Source organism: Lissotriton vulgaris, unplaced genomic scaffold, assembly GCF_964263255.1.
Source record: "Lissotriton vulgaris unplaced genomic scaffold, aLisVul1.2 SCAFFOLD_2796, whole genome shotgun sequence".
NCBI lineage: Eukaryota > Metazoa > Chordata > Amphibia > Caudata > Salamandridae > Lissotriton > Lissotriton vulgaris.
In genome coordinates, this window is record NW_028249902.1 from 15,161 (window position 1) to 37,993 (window position 22,833).

Here is a 22,833-nt window from a genome sequence, read left to right on the forward strand (position 1 = left end):
GTGACGGAGTGAGGGTGACGGAGTGAGGGTGATGGAGGGAAGGAGACGGAGGGAAGGAGACGGAGTGAGGGTGATGGAGGGAAGGAGACAGAGGGAAGGAGACAGAGGGAAGGAGACAGAGTGAGGGAGACAGAGGGAGGGTGACAGAGTGAGGGAGACAGAGTGAGGGAGACAGAGTGAGATAGTCAGATATATATATATACATATATATATATATATATTCACTGAAAAAAACATAGGTTTCACACCAGTTATAGTTAGCTGAACATTTTACTCCTACAAAACCATTGAAATTCCCACGTTGTAGTTAGTTGGACTCACTATAACCCGCGCGCCCGCAATCCATTGCTGATGATGTCACATATTACATCATTCATGACATTCATTCCAATATTCTATATTTTTATAATATTAATTTTTGAATGTTTTTTCCGGTATGTTTTTTTTTTTTATATTGAAACTCCGGTGCGCTCAGGGTGCGCGCCCCCGTAAACGCACCCGTACACGTAGCATGAGCGCAAATCCCGCGAGCGAAAAAAAAATATTTATGTATTTAAAGTAAATAATAATGCAAGACATTCAGTGGCATACTCATAAAAGTAGTATTTTTAAGAACCGTATTTTAACTTTAAACGCATTTCCGAAAATCAAGCAATAAGTCATTCATACGCAAGTGCCCCTGTATGGGCCTCCGTGAGCTGCTACGTATGTGCCGCGTAAGTGCCCCAGTAAGCGCCCCGGAGCGCGCTGCGTGAGCGGGGGTCAAGCCATGTGACCTGATAACAACACTTTTGATTGGTTCATAACAGTTTTTTTCACAACTATGAAAAGTCCCCACCCATTTCCCTCACTACCTCTTTGCAATTGCTGAGAGAACACCTCTTGCCTGTTTCTCAAACTACTACCACTCATTTTTCAAGGATGTCTGCTTCCCAGGACCCCTCCACAGATTCTGATGTGGAATTCCTGCCTGAGGAGCCACCCCCCAAAAAAATTAAAGAGCATTTTATTTGGAAGTTTTTTACTTCCCCAGAGAGGGAAAAGAAATGTAATGCTGCAAAAGTAACGTGCCGGATATGCGACACAACTCTGTCACATGGGGATCCCACCCAAAAATACAGCTTTGAGAATGCCACCTTGATCCGGCATGTGGAGAGGAGGCATCCTAACAACTTTGCCAGGGGGAGCACCAGGGACCTGGCACGCAATCCCCCTAGAGATGGTGCCACCACCTCCACTGGAGCATCTACATCATCTGGGAGAGGAACAACAACTTTAATCTCCAACAACCAGCTGGTGTTTGCAGATTTGAAAATCCACTGCAAATATTGTGATCAACTGCTCTGCTACGGGGAGCAGAGCATTGAACTAATTGTCCGTAAGAAGGAGAACCACCACTGCTCTTCCCAGCCCTACATTTTCACCTTTTATTTGCTCCTGTTGAGTAGTTTTGGATTCCCTGGTTTTGTTTTTCTCCTAAAAAAAAATACGTTCTTAAAAAGTAGAAAAAAAAATTAAAGACAAAAAAATAAAAAAAAGTTATTTTCAGAACTACCTCCAATTCTCCAAAAAGAGCTATCTTCCTTATATATTGTGTCATTTTTTTTTCAAAGAATGTGTACTGAATAAATGAATGAATAAAATGACTGAATGAAGGGGAGAAAGTGACTGAGGGAACAAGTGACAGAAGGGGACTGAGGGAAGGTGAGTTGTGAACGGGAGTGAGTGAAGTGGAGTGAACGAAGGAGAGTGACAGGGAGTGAGGAAAGGGAATGAGTAAAGGTGAAAAAAGGGGATTGATATTGAGGGAAAGAGGGTGAGGGAGGATAAAGTAATGGGAGTGAGAGTAAGGCAAGGGGAGTGAGGGAGAAGGAAGGGGGAGTGAGTGAGAGTGAGTTGATGACAGTGAGGGATGGAAGATGAGTGAGGGTGAGTGAAGGGAAGTGAGAGAGTGAGGGGACGGAGGGAGTGAGGGTAAGACAGAGGGAGTGAGGGAAGAGGAGTGAGGAAGTGAGAGGACAGAGGGAGTGAGAGGAGTGAGTGAAGTGGAGTAAGGTGAGTGAGGGAAGGGGAATTACTGAGGGAACGAAGGAAGGAAAGAAGGGGAAGGGGAGTGAAGCAGAGGGACTGGGAAAAGGTGAGTGGGGGAGGAGAGTCAGGGGAAGGGGAGTTAAGGATGGGGAATGAGGATAAGTTAGGGAAGTGGAGTAAGGGAATGGGGGTGAGGGAGGGTGAGAGAAGGGCAGTTAGGTTGAGGAAAGAGGGGTGATAGAGGGTGGATAAAGGCAAGTGAGCGTAAGACAAGGGAAGTGAGGGAGTGAGGAGACAGAGGGAGTGAAGGAAGGAGTAAGAGAATGGGACTGAGTGAGGGAGCAAAGAAAGGTAAGTGAGGGAGTGTTGGTGAGTTAAAGGGAGTGAGCGTGAGGGAAGGGGGAGTGACAAAGTGAGTGGATGAAGGGAGTGAGGGTAAGGGAGAGGGAGTGAGGGAAGGGAGAGGGAGTGAGGATGTGAGAGGTCAGAGGGAGTGAGAGGAGTACGTTTTTTTAATAGCTAATTTTTATAGCTATTCTTATAATTTTTTCTAATTCCAATATTCTATATTTTTGTAATAATAATTTTTGAATGTTTTTTCCTGTATATATATTTTTTTATACTTAAACTCTGGTGCGCTCAGGGTGCACGCACCCGTACACGTGCCCTGAGCGTACTCCGTGAAATTTTGGAAAAAAAAATAATAGCTTTTTTGCCCTTTGGGGTCCTTCTAGGCCCCCCTGAGAAAACCAAGGCAGTCAGGGGGTCTCTACCCTACCCCCTTTTAATGTTTTCCCTTTTGTTTTTCACCGCTTGTGTCTCAGTTCTACCGAGACACAAGATGGCGGACTCTCTGGACCGTTTGGAATGTTCACAGACACCCGAGAGCCAATCAGCTTTCCGCTCGCGCACTTCCTTTGCGTGCCGGGTGCGCTTACCGGTACGCGTACCCAAAGCGCTCGAAGCGTGCATATATATGTATACATTTTTTTTAAGCTAATTTTCATAAAAACCACTGGAGCGATTTTCACCAAATATGGAAAAGGCCCTAATGCGTACCAGTCCCTACCATTTTGCCAAGTTTGGTGTAATTCCGTTCAGCGCTTCGGGCTGTAGCCGTGTCTAATCGTCCTATGGAAATTAACATGAGAAAACACGTTTTGGGACCCCCCTTTTTTCTCGGCCCTGCTTCACAAATCCCCCCAACACTTTCAGGGAAGGAGAGGAGCGTAACGGGCCATCTTCTTTGAGAAATTCACAAAGATTCATCAACCGGCGCCAAAGTTATTCCCAATAGAATGTTGTGGATTTCCTATGGAAACTAGGTCCTAACTATAACTACCTACTGGCGACTGCCAGTAGGTAATATATATGGATGGATGGATGGAGGGTCTGGTGACTCAGTGGACGAAGGCGTGCGCTGCAGGGACCTGTGTTCAACCTCATGGTCACAGTTTTTTTCGTTGCTCTAGCCCCGACCCCGGTCCCCCCAGTGCTACCCTCGGACACAAACCACACTGTAAATTTGGCCCCCAAAAGAAAGTTTGTGAGTACCCATGCTCTATGTCATCAAAGAAACCTCCAAAATGAACCTTCCCCTTGAGAAATAGAGACACTAATATCCTTTTGTCCTCTCCATTCCCCGAAATGCCATATATTTAAGTAAAACCATAGATATTGCAATAAATTTACAGCAACCTTCCTTTCCCTGCTTCCAAAGAGATGAACCCTGTTAAGGGTGTAACATGTATCTAGGTGTCTGACAGGGTTCCTTTAATTGTCAGGGTTTTTAATCAAAAGAGCTCAGCTGTTGCTCTGTTCTAAAGGGACCCTGTTTTTGTGATCTGGACCTCTTTACCAATGTATGAAGTGGTTGACTTGATAATAGTCAAGGGCCTTATTTAGAGTTTGGTGGACGGGATTCTCCAACAAAATGTGACGATTATCCCATCTGACATATTCCAAATGCCGTCGGCTACAATGCGCTTGTAATATGTTGGCTGGAAATTCGTCCACATTTGTGACGTTTGTGATAGAGTATCCTGTACACCAAACTCTCAATAAGACCACTGAGTATTTTATTACTGGAACCATTAAACTGTTTGTAACATTAAGTATTTCCTTTCTTTAATCTTCATGTAAACTCTTTTTCACTCTTTTCCACAAACATTGTAGGCCAACTGAAAATGAACTTTTGCCAGTTTTTTCCAGTAAATACAATCTTCTTGAGATTTCTAGATTAATCAGAGATGATGAAAACAAAATAGATAAATGGTTCCTTAAAACAGTGATAGCCTCCTTAATGTTTTCACCAATCCATTAAATACCAGAGTTGCTTAGCTGGCACGAATAATAATTTGTGATGTTAAATTAACCAGTGTTGCATTGTGCAGAGGAGGTGGATGTCAGTTTGTAATAGTATTTATATTTTCAATATGGGAAATGTATGCAAATGTATTGTAAGTGCCTCCATGTGTCATCTGAAATGCTTAGCGACTTATAAATCTTATACAATATACCCCTGTGGCATAATTTTTTTGCAAATTCAATAAAATATATTGGCACATGCATGAACTCTATAGGCCCCCACAAACCATAAGACCATTCTATGCCTGCCTGGTGTCTGTACCTTCTTTTAAAAAGTTACTATTTGTAGGCAGACCTGTCCAGGTCAGAGCTGCTCAGTTATGAAACGATCTCCCGTCCTCTTTAAGAACCGACACTAACCTGTTGAGTTTCAGGAAAAACTTAAAAACCTGTCTTTCCCCCCTACCAATAGATTGCTGTATCAAATTGACCCACTGTAACCATCTAACAGATTCTCCTCTTTACTGATATGCTACCCATACCAAGATGCCCGTTGGGTGATAGTTGCGCTGTACAAATAATTAATAATAATAATAATAATAATAATAATAATAAATAGTATTTCCAAACTGCACTGAAAAGGTGACAAACATTTCTTCGACCAAAGGAGAGTGCCATAGAGGCTAATCTTAATTAAAAAAAATATTTGACAACTTATTGCAAAAAATATGGCTGTCACCATGGGCATTCTCAAGGGGAAGGTCAGGAGGATCGCTTGCCCACCCTCCTGGATTTTTGACTTACCCTTTAAAAAAAATCAAGAACGCGCTGCCTGTATAATATCAGCAGCGTGATCTTGACATTTTTTTTAATTATGCCCCTCCCTCCGAAAACATTTTTGTGGGCGCCCATGGCTGTCAATGCATGTGGAGTATTTGGTGATAAGTTTGAGAGCATATCACTTTAGCCATTCTGGTGGCATATTGGCTGAAGGAAAGCAATATTTGTTTCCTGACCTTCATGGTGTCTGTTTTAGCTTTAAGAAAGCTGAGGTGCTAAGACTTTCAAATCTGTATCCTCACCAAAGCCTCGCTACTCACTCAGTAATACCAGTGTTAGGCTTAGGTACCAAATATTTTTTTACCAGAAGATCAAGTATAAACATACATGTAAATTTACTTTTAAGTCTTATGAGCGTGGGTGTACGTTTGCTTGTTCCAGAGAGCATTATGTGTTGTGTTGTCCCAAAATGGTCTGGCAGCACAATAAAAAGCACCCCCTGGTGGCAGAGCAATCTTAACCTCCAGAATTGTATAAGACGTGACCATTGGCCAGACTTGTCAAAGACCCCTGCAAGATATAAGAAGGACTGAACTTTCTTGAGTGGACAATTTTTAAGTGCAAAGGTTGTCGTTACTCAGACTCATAGTGCTTTCAAAACCATCAAATCTACCTTTAACCACTACTTCTCGTGTAGAGGTAAACAGATGTGCTCTTACTTTCCACCGGGTTGAGCATAGCAAAAATCCAGTTCAAACGACAAGAGCTACATCCAGTGAAAAGAAAGTCAAAAGATTAGATCCGCCTCTGTCTGAATGTAATTTTCTGACATTCTGAAGTTCACAAACATTCCCAGACGTTTACCTGGAAAGCTGCACCAGGTGCAGGTTTCCAGGCATACTTACGGTAGGGGAGGCCAAGGCATTCCCAGCAGGATCCTACTTAGCTGGGCAGCATTCTTCATAAGGGGGAAATCAGCGTAGGAGGAATAGGACCCCCTGTGCAGATGCACTATCATGGTAATTTTATTTTCTTTGCAGGGAAACTGTTTCCCTATTGAAAAAAATTCTTACCGTGCACTGTCAACCTTCCTGTGATCCGTTCCCCTTCGCAAGCTGGAAGGTGGTTTACACCAGCCATGGGCTGCAGTACGTTTTTTACCCTTTCCACGGTGGAAAGAGGATGCACTGAAGACTGGAAATGCTAAGAAACATCCTAGTTTGTGTGCGTTTCCAAACATCCATGGCAAACCATGCCTCTGAAAGGTCCCTTACCCACCCATTGTGTGTGAGTAGTGACTGGGAAGATCTTGGGACTCGTGACGAGGATCTCCTCACCCATAAACGGATTCACTCCCTCTACGAGTCCCATCGTAAGTTCTTGGCAAGTGTAAAAAAGGTACATTTGGTTATAAATGTTTATGTGCGACCACATTTTCTCTTTTGATTATCGCATGGACGTCATATAAGGATCGCCAAGGGTCGCTGCTGAGACCCTTCGCTTGCCTCTTGTGACCCCTGACCTTTCCTTTGGGACCCTTGGCTTCAGAGATGACAAAATCAGTGCCATGAACAAAGGAGCAGCTAACCCTTATAGATGTCGGTTGGGGCTCCACTCTCCTTTTCTGTCAATTTTGTTTTATACTAATGGTGAAAAATATTACATTGTGTGCTATTAGTGTAATAAAAAATTGAGTGCAAATAGCTGAAATATGACCTTTGTTGGCAGCTGACATAAGTAAAAAAAATGCTTTTAAACGTATATTTTGTGCATGCTTGTGGGTTTAAGTAAATAAATAAAACGAATTACATTGCACGTGCTGCCACGCCAAACCGGCGAAGCAGCGCGCAATGCAATTTGTTTTATTTATTTATGTACTTACCTCGGTACGGCCGTGTGCCACCCCCGCCTCACCACCCCGCACCACTCGCTCCAGGAGCCGCTACTGGGGTCTCGCTGCAGTGAAGGGGTCTTGGAGACTGCACATGCGTTGCGCGGAATGTTCCATTAGCTGGCTACTTTTTGAATATCTGCTTTTTGGTGATTCCCATGTAATGGTCCCCATATTTCACAATATGTATTTATTTCAAAATTGTTTGTCAGGCATGGTTTAAGCATAGCCAGCTAACCCGTTCTAAAGAGCATTTTTCTTAAACATGTTGCCTATGTTCTTAATGCAGCCCACTTAAAAATGATAAACACACGCAAACGTTCTGGTCCCTATTACGTAACAGGGGCGTTGTCCCTGCTGGTGCCACGGCGCACCTTAAAAAGGTGCGCATTCTTATATTTGATGATATTTGTATTTAAAAAAATATTGTAAATGAATAGTTTGTGAAAAAATATTCTACACATATTTTATCAGTGAAATTATGGCTCTGAAGTAAGTGAATGCATTATATTTTCATTGTAGGTTGCTTAATGAGAAAAGGGAGCAAGCCAGAGAAGATCTTAAAGGACTGGAGGAAACTGTGGTACGTAATAATACAGATTTCAAGTAAGAATGATGAAGTCAGTAGTTCTTTGTTGTTGATACCCAAGGCGAGGCCCTGGACCCGAAGCCTCTTGTTGAAATTGGGAAGTGTGCCCACATATGTCAGAATATTAATGTGCTCAAAAACTCTGGAGACCTATCCAACACAGAGAAGAGGTTTAAAGTTGTTTTATTCACTGAAGTGCCATGGTGAGAATAAAGGTTTTTATAGAATTTCTGTCTATTTCCAGTTGTGTGTACCTGCTTTCAATCAGTGTACTATTTTCTGTTACTAGCATCCTTTTCTCTCGACTGTGTCTGTACAGTATAGTTATAGCTGTGTCTCATCTCTTGAAAAGCCATCATTTCTATCACAAAGGATATTTTTAAGTTCCTAGAGTTGTAAATAAAGTTATTTTTGAGGTTCAAATGCCCCTGCCATTAAGAGCAACTGTAAAAGTATTTATGTTGGCAATGGGTTGGTGGGACAGCACTAGGGAGGCAGACCAGCACAACCAGACCTGCAGTCTTAAGGACGATCTTTCCTTGTAGCCCACAGTGTCCTTGCAGAACAGAGTCAGGGAGCTGCTGACAGCAGGGCAACAAGCAGAAGAGCAATCCAGTGAGTCCTTTAGGCCATCCAGCAGATTGCAGGCAGGAGGGCAACAGCAGAAGGGCAGTCCAATTGAGTCCTTTGTGCAGCGCAGTGGTCCTTCTGTTAGAGGTTTAGTCTCAGTTCCAAAAGTGCTCTAAAAACATGGGGTCAGAGTACCTGTACTTATACTTAAAATGTATTTGATCGAGGAGGCACTTCAAAACAAATCTTACAAGTGCACAACACTCCCTTTCAATCCCAGCCCTGGCTCTGGACATACAGTAGGCGATAAAAGAGCCCTTTGTGCAAGGGCAGGACACAGCCTATACAAATGTAGGTGTGCCCCGCCTCCCTCTTGTGAGAAGGTGGCCTGATATGCAGTGGTCACTATTCTAGTGCCCACTATGTATCAGTCCAGCAACCCTTATTGATGATTGGTTGTAAGTCAACCTTATAGACCAGCTATCCTAGTAGCATGGATACGAGCAGTCTAAGGCTAAAGACTCGAGAGGGCGTGTTAAGCCAGCTGTTTACCACACATATACCCCTTGAATACCCAGTGAAAGGACACCACACAAGTGTTATGAAAATAAACAGTTATTTATTAAAGATCACAACAGCCCTGTACTCTTTATGAGGACAGGGTACTAAGCACAAACCAAAACTCTTACAAAAATACTTAAGTTAGCACAGTATATACAAATGCCCGAGGGGCACGGAAAACCATATACTCTAAAAGTGGAATGTGAACTTCCTAGCAGGTAAGTAAAGTACTAATAGCTTTTGGAATCGCTAGGACTTGACTAGGGAATCGTTAGATTACGTCTAGGAGGCCTAGGGGACTCGGGTGCAGTGTGTGCACTCTCACGCGAGATGCGGGACAAAAGTCTATGGTAGCTAGAATATAGAAAGTTAGTGTTCTCGGGCGAACCCGACCTGGTAGGGAGAAAACGAAAGTAGATTCTGACCCTTGGATAGTGAGGCTATGCTGGGGCACCGAAATGCCGAAGTTACCTAGCCCAGGGGCTGCAGCTGCATAGGTCTGAAAAGACGTCGGGAATCCTCGTAGACGGACCAGGAGCCGGAAGAAAAGATGCTGGCCGGTGACCAGTGAAGAAAGTTCAGTCGGATCCAAGCCTGGATCTTGAAGATAGATGACACCTGAAAGCAGAGGGGACCAAGTTCGAGACTACTAGCCAGTAGTCAGTGGGCACCAGGAGGGCACCGGATGGTAGCCACCTCGACAAGGTGAGTGGGTGACGCTTGACTCGAAGATCTCACGGACCAGGAGGCGTTGTCGGCGACCAGGATGGAGGATCGAGCTGTCCCACGAAGATAGAAGCTGTCGGCGTCGCTGGACCCAGGATTGGGCAACAAAGCCTTGGCAAATTCAAGCCCACGCGGTGGACCTAAAATGGCGTCTGGAGTGGACCAGGAGGGTCCGGGGTGCCTCTCTTGAAAAAGGAAGCAAGGGCCAGCCTGGAGCAACCAGACCAGCAGAAGAGTTGTCGTCGGGCGTCGTTCAGAGGGCCACAAGCCAGCCGGCTAGTAGCCAAACAACGCGGTGCACAGCAAACAGCAGAAGGGCCCCACGCAGATCGTGGAGATGCAGGGGGGCTGATCTTGGGTGCTGGAGCTGCGCAGGGTCGGGGCTTCTCGGACCCCAAAGCACTCACCAGTGGAGGACACGGTGGGCTTGCAGTAAAGATGTCGTGCAGTCTTGGCGATCGTCGGTCCCTTGAGGTCTCGTCGCACTCACGGTTCTCAGCTTGGCTGTAGAGGTGAGTAGAGGTCAGAGGTGCCAGGGAAGCCGGGTCTCGTCGAGCTGGGTCGTCGGATTCGTGATGAAGGACTTGCAGCAGACCGCAGTGTTCTTTAGGATGGTGCCTGCGGATGCAGGGTGACTACTCCTTAGCCACAAGGGAGAATCTTGAAGAAGAAATCGTGAAGTCCTTTCGAAGAAAGTGGTATCTTGATTCCAAAGATGATCTCATTTTAACAGGGGGCCCGCTCCCATCTTTATACTAAAAAAGGGGGCTGACCCGGTGACTAGGTCCTGCCTATGGGTGGGACTAGGTGGGGGGTGGTTACACCCCTCAGCCATGCCGGACTTCCCCAGGCCAGGGGCTGGTGTGCCCCTGGAACTGGTTCAGACCGGCCTATGCGTAGTGAGCACCGGGGTGCCACTCAGCAGTCACCTTCCTGTAAAGCCCTGCCTACCCAGGATACACAAAACCATGTCTGGGACGGTGCTAGCACCGCCCCTGACAGGAAACCCTTTGTCCAGGCTCCCCTCGCTGGAAGGACTCCCAGCTGCAGGGGGTCAGACTTGTGTCTGTGGTGGCAGCATCCATTTTGTGGAGCTGAGGCTTCAGTTAACTTTAACCGGGGTTCACAGTTACATACATGTCGTGTCCCTCTAGAAGGGTGGAATGCTAACCCCGTCGCCAGAATTGGCGAGGGGTTAGTATTCCAATTCGTATGACACCTTACTCGACATGTTTTGATAAAGCAATACCAAAGATAGCATTTAACCGCGAGGATTTATAATGCACTTAAGAGTATATGGTATGCGATATCATGGAACAGCTATTAGGACTTGATTCCGCAAGCTGCAGACAGGCTCAGCTCATGCCAGAGCACCATCTCACACGATTCCAAGCACTCTGCCTTCAGGATTGTCAAGGCCTGCCATAGGAGTGACTGATAGGAATCTGTGTGTCCATTTTAGGGTTAGGTATAGGTATACTACACCTACAGCAAAGGGTGATTACACGACTTTGCCCCAGCTGTCATGCAGCCAGTTGTGTCAAATTTAGGAGGCCAGCCAGGGGTGGCATAATACATGCTGCAGCCCCTGGCAGCCCTGGGTACACCTATGCCCTGAGTTACAGGGTCTGATAAGGTGGCCCAGTACCAATTGGAAATGTACCTAGGGTACATGGAATCCATTTTTAAGAGAGAGCAGTAGGCCTGGGGTCCTGATTGGCAGGATCCCAGGTCGACTATGTCCAAAACCAGCTAAAACACAGGGCAAAAAGTTGGGGGCAACCATAGTCAGGATGTACCTTCCTACACAACCCCCCCCCAAACGAAGGGAGATAAGGCTATCCTTGTCCAGGTAAGCCTCTATTACCTAAGTGGCCATATAAGGAAGTACCAGCTCTGGCTTGGTTTCCCCCTGTGTCATGGTCCACTAGGCAACCCCTCACCCTAAGGGTATCTGAGGGTCTCCACCATAGGGAATCTCTGTCTCTGGTGTGTCTTGGGAAAGAAGAAGGCTGATGCTGGGATGGAGTGCTGAAGTGAGGCTCCTCTACCTTTGGGCTCAACTTCCTCCAATCACCATTCATCATGTGTGCCTTTCTTTCTTTAGCTGAGATGCACTGAGCTCTCAGGGTCAGCCTCTGGCTACCTAAAGCTGGAGGCTGAGTCCCTCTGTTTGGCTTACTGGAGGGACAGGTCAGGTCTGGGGTTTTTAGGCCCCATGTTTGGCTGTGCCCAACAGTGTCCAGCTGTGGGAGTTCCCTAACTACTTTTAAGGGGGATCCTTCAGGAGTCTGCTCTATTTTCACTTGGCTAGGTTTACCAGCTTCAGTGATCCTAATCTGCTGATTAAGGGGTTCTTTTGGACAGGGGGCCCTTTGGGGTCCACCACTGGCCTCCCTGACCTCTTCAGCCCTGGGCTGACTAAGGCAGGGTAGAGAGGTGCAGTTTACCTGCTCCAGACTGGGTCCCACCTGGGAAGGGTCCACTACCATCAGGGGCTCTGTCAGGCTAGGCCTGACTACCTCTGGGGCAGTTCCTTCAACAGGGGTAGAGTCAGTTCCCTGAGGAGGCTGGCTCTCACCTAGTGTCTGGGAGGGGGAAGACTCTTCTTCCTCCTCAATGCTCTCTGTTTGAGTGGAGTGATCCATTGTTTCAGGCTTCACAACCTCACTATCTGTCTGAGTAGAGGCTGAGACCATTTCAACCTTGCCAACCTTTTCAGGAGGGCACTCAGTCTGTGTTTGGGCTGTGACTGTCACAGCCCTCCTATCCTGTTCTGAAAAGTCTGTCTGAGCCTGGGCAGTGGCTACCACTGCCTTTCCAACCTTTTCAGGGAGGAATGGTGCTTGGACTGGGGCTGTAGCTATTACTGCCCCACTAACCTGTCTGGATAGGCCTATCATTCTGGAATGAGTTTCTTGTTCCACCTCAGCCCATGCTGAGAGTTCCAGGTCATTCCCCAGTAAGCAATCTACAGGTAGGTTATCTGTCACTGCCACTCTCATGGGCCCTGTGACATTACCCCAGCTGAGCTTGACTACTGCCATGGGATGCCTTCTTTTCATTCCATGAATGTCTGTCACCTGATAAGTAAAACCAGGGGTCAGTTGAGCAGAGGGGACCAGATGGTCACTCACCATGGTGAGGCTGGCCCCTGTGTCTCTGAATGCCTCAACTTTCTGACCATTCACTAAAACTTCTTGTCTATACTTGCCCAAAATGTGGGGTCCAGTAGTGAAGTTGGCAAACCCCATGCCAGTCTCACAGACAAGAGTGTGATCAGGGAACCTGGCTAAGCCATAGTCCTCCTGATTGCCCAAAGTAATGCCCACCACATTCTTGGGGGCACTCCCACCACCTGGGGGATTACCACTAGTGGTAACAGGAGGTTTAGGAGTATTACCTGGGGGTACATTTCCCTTATTGCCATTTTTAGGGCAACTGGCATCACTTTTGTAATGGCCCACCTGTTTACAGGTATGACAATAAGGTTTCTTTTGCTCTGAAGGAGTGTTCTGGGACCCACCACCCTTGTTGGAGTTTTGGGGCCCTTGGGAAGTCTTCTCTGTGGATTTATCCCCACCCTTCTCTTGAGGCTTGGTTGATTCCTTTTTCTGGTCACCACCCTGGTTTTTAGGCCTAACCCTGGTTCTGACCCATTTGTCTGCCCTCTTACCCAATTCCTGTGGAGAGGTCAACTCAGAGTCTACCAGGTGCTGATGTAATAGCTGGTTCTGACAATTACTTAAGATTTGCTCCCTCATAATTAGATTATACAATCCTTTAAAATCAGTAACCTTACTACCCAGTAGCCAGCCTTCAAAAGCCTTAGTGGCACAATCAACAAAGTCAGTCCAATCTTGAGACTGAGTTTTCTGGGTGTCTCTGAACAGCATCCTGTATTGTTCAGTGGTTAAACCAAACCCATCAACCAGTGTATTCTTCAAGATTTGGTAATTGTTAGCATCCTCCACCCTTGTGGTGAGGAGCTTATCTCTACCTTTACCATCAAAGGAGAGCCACAAGATAGCTGCCCACTGACTTTGGGGAACACCCTGCACAGTGCAGGCTCTCTCCAAAGCAGTAATCCATTTGTGGATGTCATCCCCTTCTTTAAAGGGGGGCACTATCTTATTCAGGTGCTTTTTATCAAAACTCCTTTCCCTATTGCTAGGATTATTGCTGCCACCAGTGGGAACTAGCCCACATAATTCTTGCTCTCTAGCAAGGGCAAGTCTCTCTTTGGCCAGGGCAAGTTCTTCCCTTTCAATCCTCAGTTTGACTGCCCTTTCTTCAGCTTCATACACTCTCCTCTTAGGGGAAGACATTCCTCTGTGAGAAGAGTTGAGAGAGCCATTGGTTCGAAAGGATCTGCTAGAGCCTCTTGATAGAGACCTAACTCGTCCATTCCCAATGTTAAGCTGACCTGAGAGTGGGCCCAGGAGTCCCCCAGTACCAAGCTCATGTCTGCTTAAGTTGGACCTGCTTAGTCTACTGACTTCTAGCTGTCCCTTATCTGCCTCATCCCCAGACAACTCATCCTCCTCCTCAGCATCATCTGCCTCATGGAGGGGATGGATATCAAAGGGACCCTGTAAGGAGGGCATACTTCCTTCTGGATTAGAAGGGTCTGGGTTACCAGCCCTACTGGCATCATAGGCCTCTAAGAGACCAATCAGAAAGGAAGTGGTGGGGTTAGACCCCTGTTTTAGTTTCCTGAGAGTACACACTTGTCTCATCTCATGGAAGCTAAGAGCAGTATATTTTGAAGGGATGACCTGTGGAGGGTCAACTGACACAAGGGGAGACTCAGTGTTTCCTCCTGTGACCGACATACTGCTTCTAGTGTGGTGTAAGTGATGCACCTACCTACACTATGTGTTACCTACTGGTCCCTTGCTAGAGTTGCAGCCAAGGTGTGCTAAGCCTTGAGGAGCTACAACAGCTGGTTCAGTAGAACTCAGAGTATTCTAAGCTTTGGTTATATGTACCTAACAGTACTTATGTGATCTTTCAACAAGATATTCTTAGGATACGTGTGGTAAAACAACAGCAAGCTCAAATCCCAACCGCTGCTCACCAATGTGAGAAGGTGGCCTGATATGCAGTGGTCACTATTCTAGTGCCCACTATGTATCAGTCCAGCAACCCTTATTGATGATTGGTTGTAAGTCAACCTTATAGACCAGCTATCCTAGTAGCATGGATACGAGCAGTCTAAGGCTAAAGACTCGAGAGGGCGTGTTAAGCCAGCTGTTTACCACACATATACCCCTTGAATACCCAGTGAAAGGACACCACACAAGTGTTATGAAAATAAACAGTTATTTATTAAAGATCACAACAGCCCTGTACTCTTTATGAGGACAGGGTACTAAGCACAAACCAAAACTCTTACAAAAATACTTAAGTTAGCACAGTATATACAAATGCCCGAGGGGCACGGAAAACCATATACTCTAAAAGTGGAATGTGAACTTCCTAGCAGGTAAGTAAAGTACTAATAGCTTTTGGAATCGCTAGGACTTGACTAGGGAATCGTTAGATTACGTCTAGGAGGCCTAGGGGACTCGGGTGCAGTGTGTGCACTCTCACGCGAGATGCGGGACAAAAGTCTATGGTAGCTAGAATATAGAAAGTTAGTGTTCTCGGGCGAACCCGACCTGGTAGGGAGAAAACGAAAGTAGATTCTGACCCTTGGATAGTGAGGCTATGCTGGGGCACCGAAATGCCGAAGTTACCTAGCCCAGGGGCTGCAGCTGCATAGGTCTGAAAAGACGTCGGGAATCCTCGTAGACGGACCAGGAGCCGGAAGAAAAGATGCTGGCCGGTGACCAGTGAAGAAAGTTCAGTCGGATCCAAGCCTGGATCTTGAAGATAGATGACACCTGAAAGCAGAGGGGACCAAGTTCGAGACTACTAGCCAGTAGTCAGTGGGCACCAGGAGGGCACCGGATGGTAGCCACCTCGACAAGGTGAGTGGGTGACGCTTGACTCGAAGATCTCACGGACCAGGAGGCGTTGTCGGCGACCAGGATGGAGGATCGAGCTGTCCCACGAAGATAGAAGCTGTCGGCGTCGCTGGACCCAGGATTGGGCAACAAAGCCTTGGCAAATTCAAGCCCACGCGGTGGACCTAAAATGGCGTCTGGAGTGGACCAGGAGGGTCCGGGGTGCCTCTCTTGAAAAAGGAAGCAAGGGCCAGCCTGGAGCAACCAGACCAGCAGAAGAGTTGTCGTCGGGCGTCGTTCAGAGGGCCACAAGCCAGCCGGCTAGTAGCCAAACAACGCGGTGCACAGCAAACAGCAGAAGGGCCCCACGCAGATCGTGGAGATGCAGGGGGGCTGATCTTGGGTGCTGGAGCTGCGCAGGGTCGGGGCTTCTCGGACCCCAAAGCACTCACCAGTGGAGGACACGGTGGGCTTGCAGTAAAGATGTCGTGCAGTCTTGGCGATCGTCGGTCCCTTGAGGTCTCGTCGCACTCACGGTTCTCAGCTTGGCTGTAGAGGTGAGTAGAGGTCAGAGGTGCCAGGGAAGCCGGGTCTCGTCGAGCTGGGTCGTCGGATTCGTGATGAAGGACTTGCAGCAGACCGCAGTGTTCTTTAGGATGGTGCCTGCGGATGCAGGGTGACTACTCCTTAGCCACAAGGGAGAATCTTGAAGAAGAAATCGTGAAGTCCTTTCGAAGAAAGTGGTATCTTGATTCCAAAGATGATCTCATTTTAACAGGGGGCCCGCTCCCATCTTTATACTAAAAAAGGGGGCTGACCCGGTGACTAGGTCCTGCCTATGGGTGGGACTAGGTGGGGGGTGGTTACACCCCTCAGCCATGCCGGACTTCCCCAGGCCAGGGGCTGGTGTGCCCCTGGAACTGGTTCAGACCGGCCTATGCGTAGTGAGCACCGGGGTGCCACTCAGCAGTCACCTTCCTGTAAAGCCCTGCCTACCCAGGATACACAAAACCATGTCTGGGACGGTGCTAGCACCGCCCCTGACAGGAAACCCTTTGTCCAGGCTCCCCTCGCTGGAAGGACTCCCAGCTGCAGGGGGTCAGACTTGTGTCTGTGGTGGCAGCATCCATTTTGTGGAGCTGAGGCTTCAGTTAACTTTAACCGGGGTTCACAGTTACATACATGTCGTGTCCCTCTAGAAGGGTGGAATGCTAACCCCGTCGCCAGAATTGGCGAGGGGTTAGTATTCCAATTCGTATGACACCTTACTCGACATGTTTTGATAAAGCAATACCAAAGATAGCATTTAACCGCGAGGATTTATAATGCACTTAAGAGTATATGGTATGCGATATCATGGAACAGCTATTAGGACTTGATTCCGCAAGCTGCAGACAGGCTCAGCTCATGCCAGAGCACCATCTCACACGATTCCAAGCACTCTGCCTTCAGGATTGTCAAGGCCTGCCATAGGAGTGACTGATAGGAATCTGTGTGTCCATTTTAGGGTTAGGTATAGGTATACTACACCTACAGCAAAGGGTGATTACACGACTTTGCCCCAGCTGTCATGCAGCCAGTTGTGTCAAATTTAGGAGGCCAGCCAGGGGTGGCATAATACATGCTGCAGCCCCTGGCAGCCCTGGGTACACCTATGCCCTGAGTTACAGGGTCTGATAAGGTGGCCCAGTACCAATTGGAAATGTACCTAGGGTACATGGAATCCATTTTTAAGAGAGAGCAGTAGGCCTGGGGTCCTGATTGGCAGGATCCCAGGTCGACTATGTCCAAAACCAGCTAAAACACAGGGCAAAAAGTTGGGGGCAACCATAGTCAGGATGTACCTTCCTACACCTCTCTCCCAGCCCAGGAAGACTATCAGTATGCAGAAGGAGGCAGATGCTTCTCTTGTCACATCCAGCTCTTCCTGTGTTGTGGTTGTCTAGAAAGTTTGCACAAAGTGTATCTGTCAACCAGGCACAGATGTGGATTTGAGTCCGGCTGCAAAGCACATAGATTTTTCGGCACAGAGAAATGCTTACTTTCTAAAAATGGCATTTCTAAAATAGTAATAAAAAATCCTCCAACACCAGTAAGCACTATTTTTCACTACCATTCTAAACATACCAAACATGGCAACACTACTCCTTTTCAATCAGGATTTGCCTCTTAAACATATGTAAGGGGATTCCCAATATCAACTTATGGAAAGAGTAGGCCTCACAGTAGTGAGAAAAAAAGGCTGTTTGTTACTACCAGAACATGCCACACAATAAAGTCACATGTCCTAGCTTGTACCTACAGAGCTCCCTGCCAATAGGCCTACCTTAGGGGTAACTCATATGTAGTAAAAGAGGAGTTTAAGGTTTGGCAAGTAGTGTTAAATGCCAAGTCAAGGTGGAAGTGAACTGCGCACACAGACACAACAGCACCCGACCTGAGGCAGGTTTGAAAGGCTACTTCTGTGGGTGGCACAATCTGCGCTGCAGGCGCACCAGTATCATTTTATTTACAGACCCTGGGTATATGGAATACTGCTGTACAAGGGAATTACATGTAAATTAAATATGCCAAACAGATGTTAACCAATCATATCATGTTTAAAGGAGAGGGCACATGAATTTTCGCACTGAGTAGCAGTCTTAAAGTGCCCAGAGTCCTAAAGCCAACAAAAAGAAGGTCAGAAAAATAGGAGGAAGGCAAAAAGTTTGGGGATAACCCTGAAAAAATGGCCAGGTCCAGCAATTTCCCTGTGAAGGTTTGAAGTATAAATTTAAAGTGCATGGTTGCCTTTGGTTGACAGACACTGATACCCACCTCTTGCAGCGCACAGCATCTCGGTTGGACAGTGGTGCCATGTTGAAATAGGTTTTGGCATTCTTTGCTAATGTAAAAGCATGTTCAAACACCTCTCTGGGAAGGCTGCTAATCTGTGTACTTACTCACCTGTAAATGTTTTTTATTGTTCTTTTGACAAAAACATGGTCTGATGCACTGATGGGCGCCGTCTTTGAATGTATTTTGCTCTACTCTGGAAAAATAAACATGTCTAGAAGGCTGCCCTTCTATGTGTATGCACGCAAAGCCATCTTGGAATGAGTTTTATTAACCCCTTCGATGCTGATGACGAGCTCAGCTCGTCATCAGCTACGGCGCTCGTATGCTGATGTAACGCTGGTTTTTGAAAAATCCAGCACACAGCGGGAAAACCGCTAGTGCGCAAAGGGTTAAAGTAGAACAAAAAACATTCAAAGATGGTCACCTGTGCAGCCAGTGCACACACAGATTGTCAGCGTTCAATATTTGTGGCATATTTTACCACGCTTTACCATCGCTACATTACTGATGCATAGCCTCAAATATGTTGCCCATTTTGGGCTATAAAATACGCCAAAGCAAATCCGCATAGTAAAGCCAATAGCGCTGTGGCGGGGTATTAAAAGTCAGATCTATTAGGTTTGCCAAAGCTTGCTATATGAAATTGATTAGTTTGACTTAGAATGGCATTACATTATATGTTTTTTAAAGTGCAGGTGCATACTGTAAAGTGAATTCTATAGTGTGATATTTTGCAGTAAAAGAATAAGAATACTTATTAATTTAGGTCAGTTTTTAAGTGGGTTAACTTTTCTTAAGGAAGTGCTTACATTGTCGGAGTGAAGAGTTTAACAACTTAGCGTTGTTGTGTTTAGGCAACAGTCTTGTGTGTGCCATATGATTGTCCTTAAATTTTCAAAGGCAATATTGCTGATTGATTGGGGTTGATAACATCGGACCCCTTGTTTTGAAAATCATTGTAATGCCTACAAAATTGCGATTAATTGACTCATGAGGAACCCTTCTATTGGAGGAAACACTGATTCATGGAAGTGATCGAACTCCTATGAACTATGGAAGATGAGACCCATTTGATATTATTCTTGTTTATTATGGGTTTTGAAACGATTCCTGTTTTGACCAATATTGATGGCCTAGCATATTGATATTAAAGCTTAACATTCAGGGCATATTTGGTGTATTGCAATTTCGTGGTATCATAACAGCTCAGAGAGAAATATGATGCACCTACCTAGAAATAGGGAGTTTAAGAAAAAAGATAAATGAAAGAGAAGTCTAGAGAGAGAAATAGGACATAAGTAATTGAATTCAGTTCCAAGACTAATTACCATTAGAGCTGTGTTTGGTGCGATATTTATCACACTTATGACATCCTATTATGAGATTTTTCCAAACAATGGGGAATAACGTGTATTTTTATTTTAGCCCAACAAAATCTGAATTTCTCAGCTAATTGCTGGCCATTTTTCCGCTTAAAATCTGGAAGGTTGACACTCACGCCATTTTCCGGGGTACGAAAACGTTACCACACCCTGTGTGTTATATTTCGCATCACTTATAAATCTGATCCCTGCACAAATATGGGTTTGCCCAAGGATCGGAATTATCCTGGCCACTTGAAATGAGGGCCTAAGGCACACATGATACATCCTGGTGTGCTTTGGGACGATTGGCCTTCGCATGTGCTATCAGCCTGAGCTTAATGGTGATTGATGTTCTGGGTTGTTGCCAGTTATGTCGTAGTTCAGCATCTGAAGCGGTAACAGCAGGCTTTAACATTTTCAGGAATGTCACACTAATAGCATGATTTTTTGCGAAGATGGTTCAAAATGTTACTGCGAGCAATGGAAAAAGATGCAGCCTCGCCTCCCGCTGCCATCTGTCAGGTCTCCGCCTCCCTCCTCTGGGCTGAAATTCTTGCTCTACAAATGTCACTGTAACGTCCCGGTAACCCCGACAGGGCGTGATGCATGCCGGGACAGTGCAGAAATAGACCTATCTCTGTGAAATACAGTGCCATGTCTGAATTATTCTGAAATTACTCTCTTTTTCCAGGCCAGAGAACTTCAAACCCTTCACAACCTGCGCAAGCTTTTTATTCAAGACCTCACCACGCGCGTCAAAAAGGTAAATCGAAGACAATTCTAATTAAAGCGTGGAAATAAAAAAAAATTCTATAGGATCAGCAAATACTCTTTCCCCATGTATCGTATCTCACTGTAATGCATGAGTGAAACGTCATGAAAATTATATTTATTTTTAAATGTTTTTTTAACGCTGAAAAGGGAAGATGCTAAGCAACCACGTTCTAAATAATTAAGGGATCTGTCTATTTTCGAACCTGTGTCTTCTCAGCATCTCTACCGGGAGCAGTATGACTTCAAAGCTAACCCTGCTCTGGGACGCCTCCTCCTCCTCCATGTCAACATATCAAAGGCGGGGGGAGTGGATTATTGATGCTTTGCTCTCCCCTCATTTACTTGCACTAAGTGCAAACCTCTTAGGGCAGGAATGAAATATTGATGTGCCTTGATGAGCAGAAAAGCAAGCCAGTGTTACTTCTGAATAAAGGAAGCTGGACGATTTCTTTATTTCTTAGGGGTAATTGGATGAATCACTGTGTTCCCAAGTTATCTATTGTTCCATAAATTAGACTGTTCGACCTAGATTTAGAGGAAGTGCCGAAGTATACCTTACAAAATCACTTTCACCACTGTTTGAGCGACACAGACCCCTCTACATGAAGTTGTACTTAATCGACTCTGGTAATTTATAAAAGACTTTTGCTTCTTTGCTGAACAAGTAATTGTATTTACAAATTGGATTTGTATAGCGCTTAGTACTCCTGATGAGGTGTTGAAGCGCTTTGTGGTGAGTAGCACCCTACTCCGTAACCCAAAGTTAGATGTTAAAAAATAGTAGATTGGTAGTGTTGTTTTTTGTGTTTCCTTGTGGATTAGTTGTGGTAAGTGTGTTAAGTTTGTCCTCTTGGGATCTCATGCTTTTACTGTTTTGAGTTCAAAGGGATAGGTGGATGAAGTGGGTTCTTAAAGGGAAGATGTGAGGTGTTATTGGGAGTGGTGGACATGTGTGTCTGTACGTTAAATTTATTGGATCAAGGTGAGAGGAGTTTGGAGAGGATGCTTGGGGGTCCATAGTAGGCAGAAAGATTTGGGATGAGTCAGATAGTTGAGATACAGGCTGAGGTTGACATAAGTATAAATAAATATATGCATGTGTATATAGAAGTACCCACACATCCAAGTATATAGTGATATTTATACATACATACACACACACATAAACACATTACAGTTATTACATTTTATGTACAAGTCTTTCTTTCGAACCCCAAATCAGCTGTGTGGCTGGGAAGTGCTTTGGCACTCTGAAAATGTTAAGAAAGACGCTGGACCTCCTCCCTATTGAAGCATTTAAAACGGTGGTTCATGCGCTGGTTACATCCTAGCTAGACTACTGCAGTGTGCTCTACCTAAGAGCTACTAAGGAAAGCATAAAAAGCTCAAAAGAGTGCAAATGGCGGGGGCATTCCTGGTCCTTAATCTCCCCAGAAGGGCTTCTGCTACAGCGGCTCTAGCCATCCTCCACAGGCTTTCACTGGAAGAAAGAATCTGCTTCAAGGCACTTTCGTTTTGTCCTATGATTTTGGCTCTGAAAGGTCCCAAATATCTACTCCCTCCTAATACAGCCCTATTTCCCATGACATCATTTAAGATCCTCTAAGCAGGGCCGGACTGGCCGTAGTGGGCACCGGGCGTTTCTACGGTGGGCCGCTAGGGTGGGGGCTGATTTTGGGCCCCTGGAGGCCATTTTTGTTACAGGGCCATTTTTGCAGCATAGCTGCAATTTCAGCCCCTGTAACAAAATCATCCGAAACCGGCCCTGGCAAACAGTTCGGCTGCACCCCCAACCCTCAGGGGGGGGGGGGGCGGCCGAGCAGTTTGCCAGGGCCGGTTTTGGTTCCCAGTCCGGCCCTGCCTCTAAGGCCAATATTGTGCAAACTCCCAAGATCCTCAGGGCCAGATAGGTGGCACGCTCCTTCTTGCTTACGGCTAAGGTCTGGAACTCCCTTCCAGCACCACTAAGAGCTAAACCTTCTGAGACTCGGTTAAGGAGTTTGTTAAAAACTTGGCTCTTTAGTTCTACATAGTTGCCCCAAGACCTTCTTTGTCGTTTCTGTTGGGTCTCTGCAACTTGCTCTTGGTTTCAGCACGTTGACACACCGGTGTGGTGTAAGCAGGCACTCTATACATCTACATATTATTATTAAGTACTATCTCTCCTTATGTCTGGTCTGGATTCACAAATGGGGTCATAAATCTGCACCCATAAAAGCAGATCTAAGCACGGGTTCAGATTTACGATTTTTCTCTAGTTACAAACATACTTAATGGTATGTCTAGAGAGCTGAGGCAGGCCTAGTTCTGGGAACATCATATGACATTTTTGGGTGATGCTATTTCTCCAATGCGGAATTGTTCTAAAAGGACATTTCTGTGCAGCGGAAAAGCAGCCCAATGTGCATTTGTTTCTTTTGCTTTTTTTTTGCTCTGCAGGGCAAATATTTA

At 45.9% G+C, this 22,833-nt stretch overlaps 1 protein-coding gene across 1 annotated transcript in view; it reads left to right on the top strand.

Moving 5' to 3' along the window:
* Window positions 1–1,033: 1,033 nt before the first annotated feature.
* Window positions 1,034–22,833, top strand: part of LOC147663458 (kinesin heavy chain-like) — a gene marked incomplete at its 5' end in the record, with an annotated part of 107,481 nt that continues 85,681 nt past the window's right edge. The window contains 4 exons of the mRNA XM_086950437.1: window positions 1,034–1,378; window positions 7,299–7,392; window positions 7,532–7,592; window positions 20,300–20,371. Coding sequence (XP_086806563.1) covers window positions 1,034–1,378; window positions 7,299–7,392; window positions 7,532–7,592; window positions 20,300–20,371 — 572 coding nt within the window. The remainder of the gene's footprint in view (window positions 1,379–7,298; window positions 7,393–7,531; window positions 7,593–20,299; window positions 20,372–22,833) is intronic.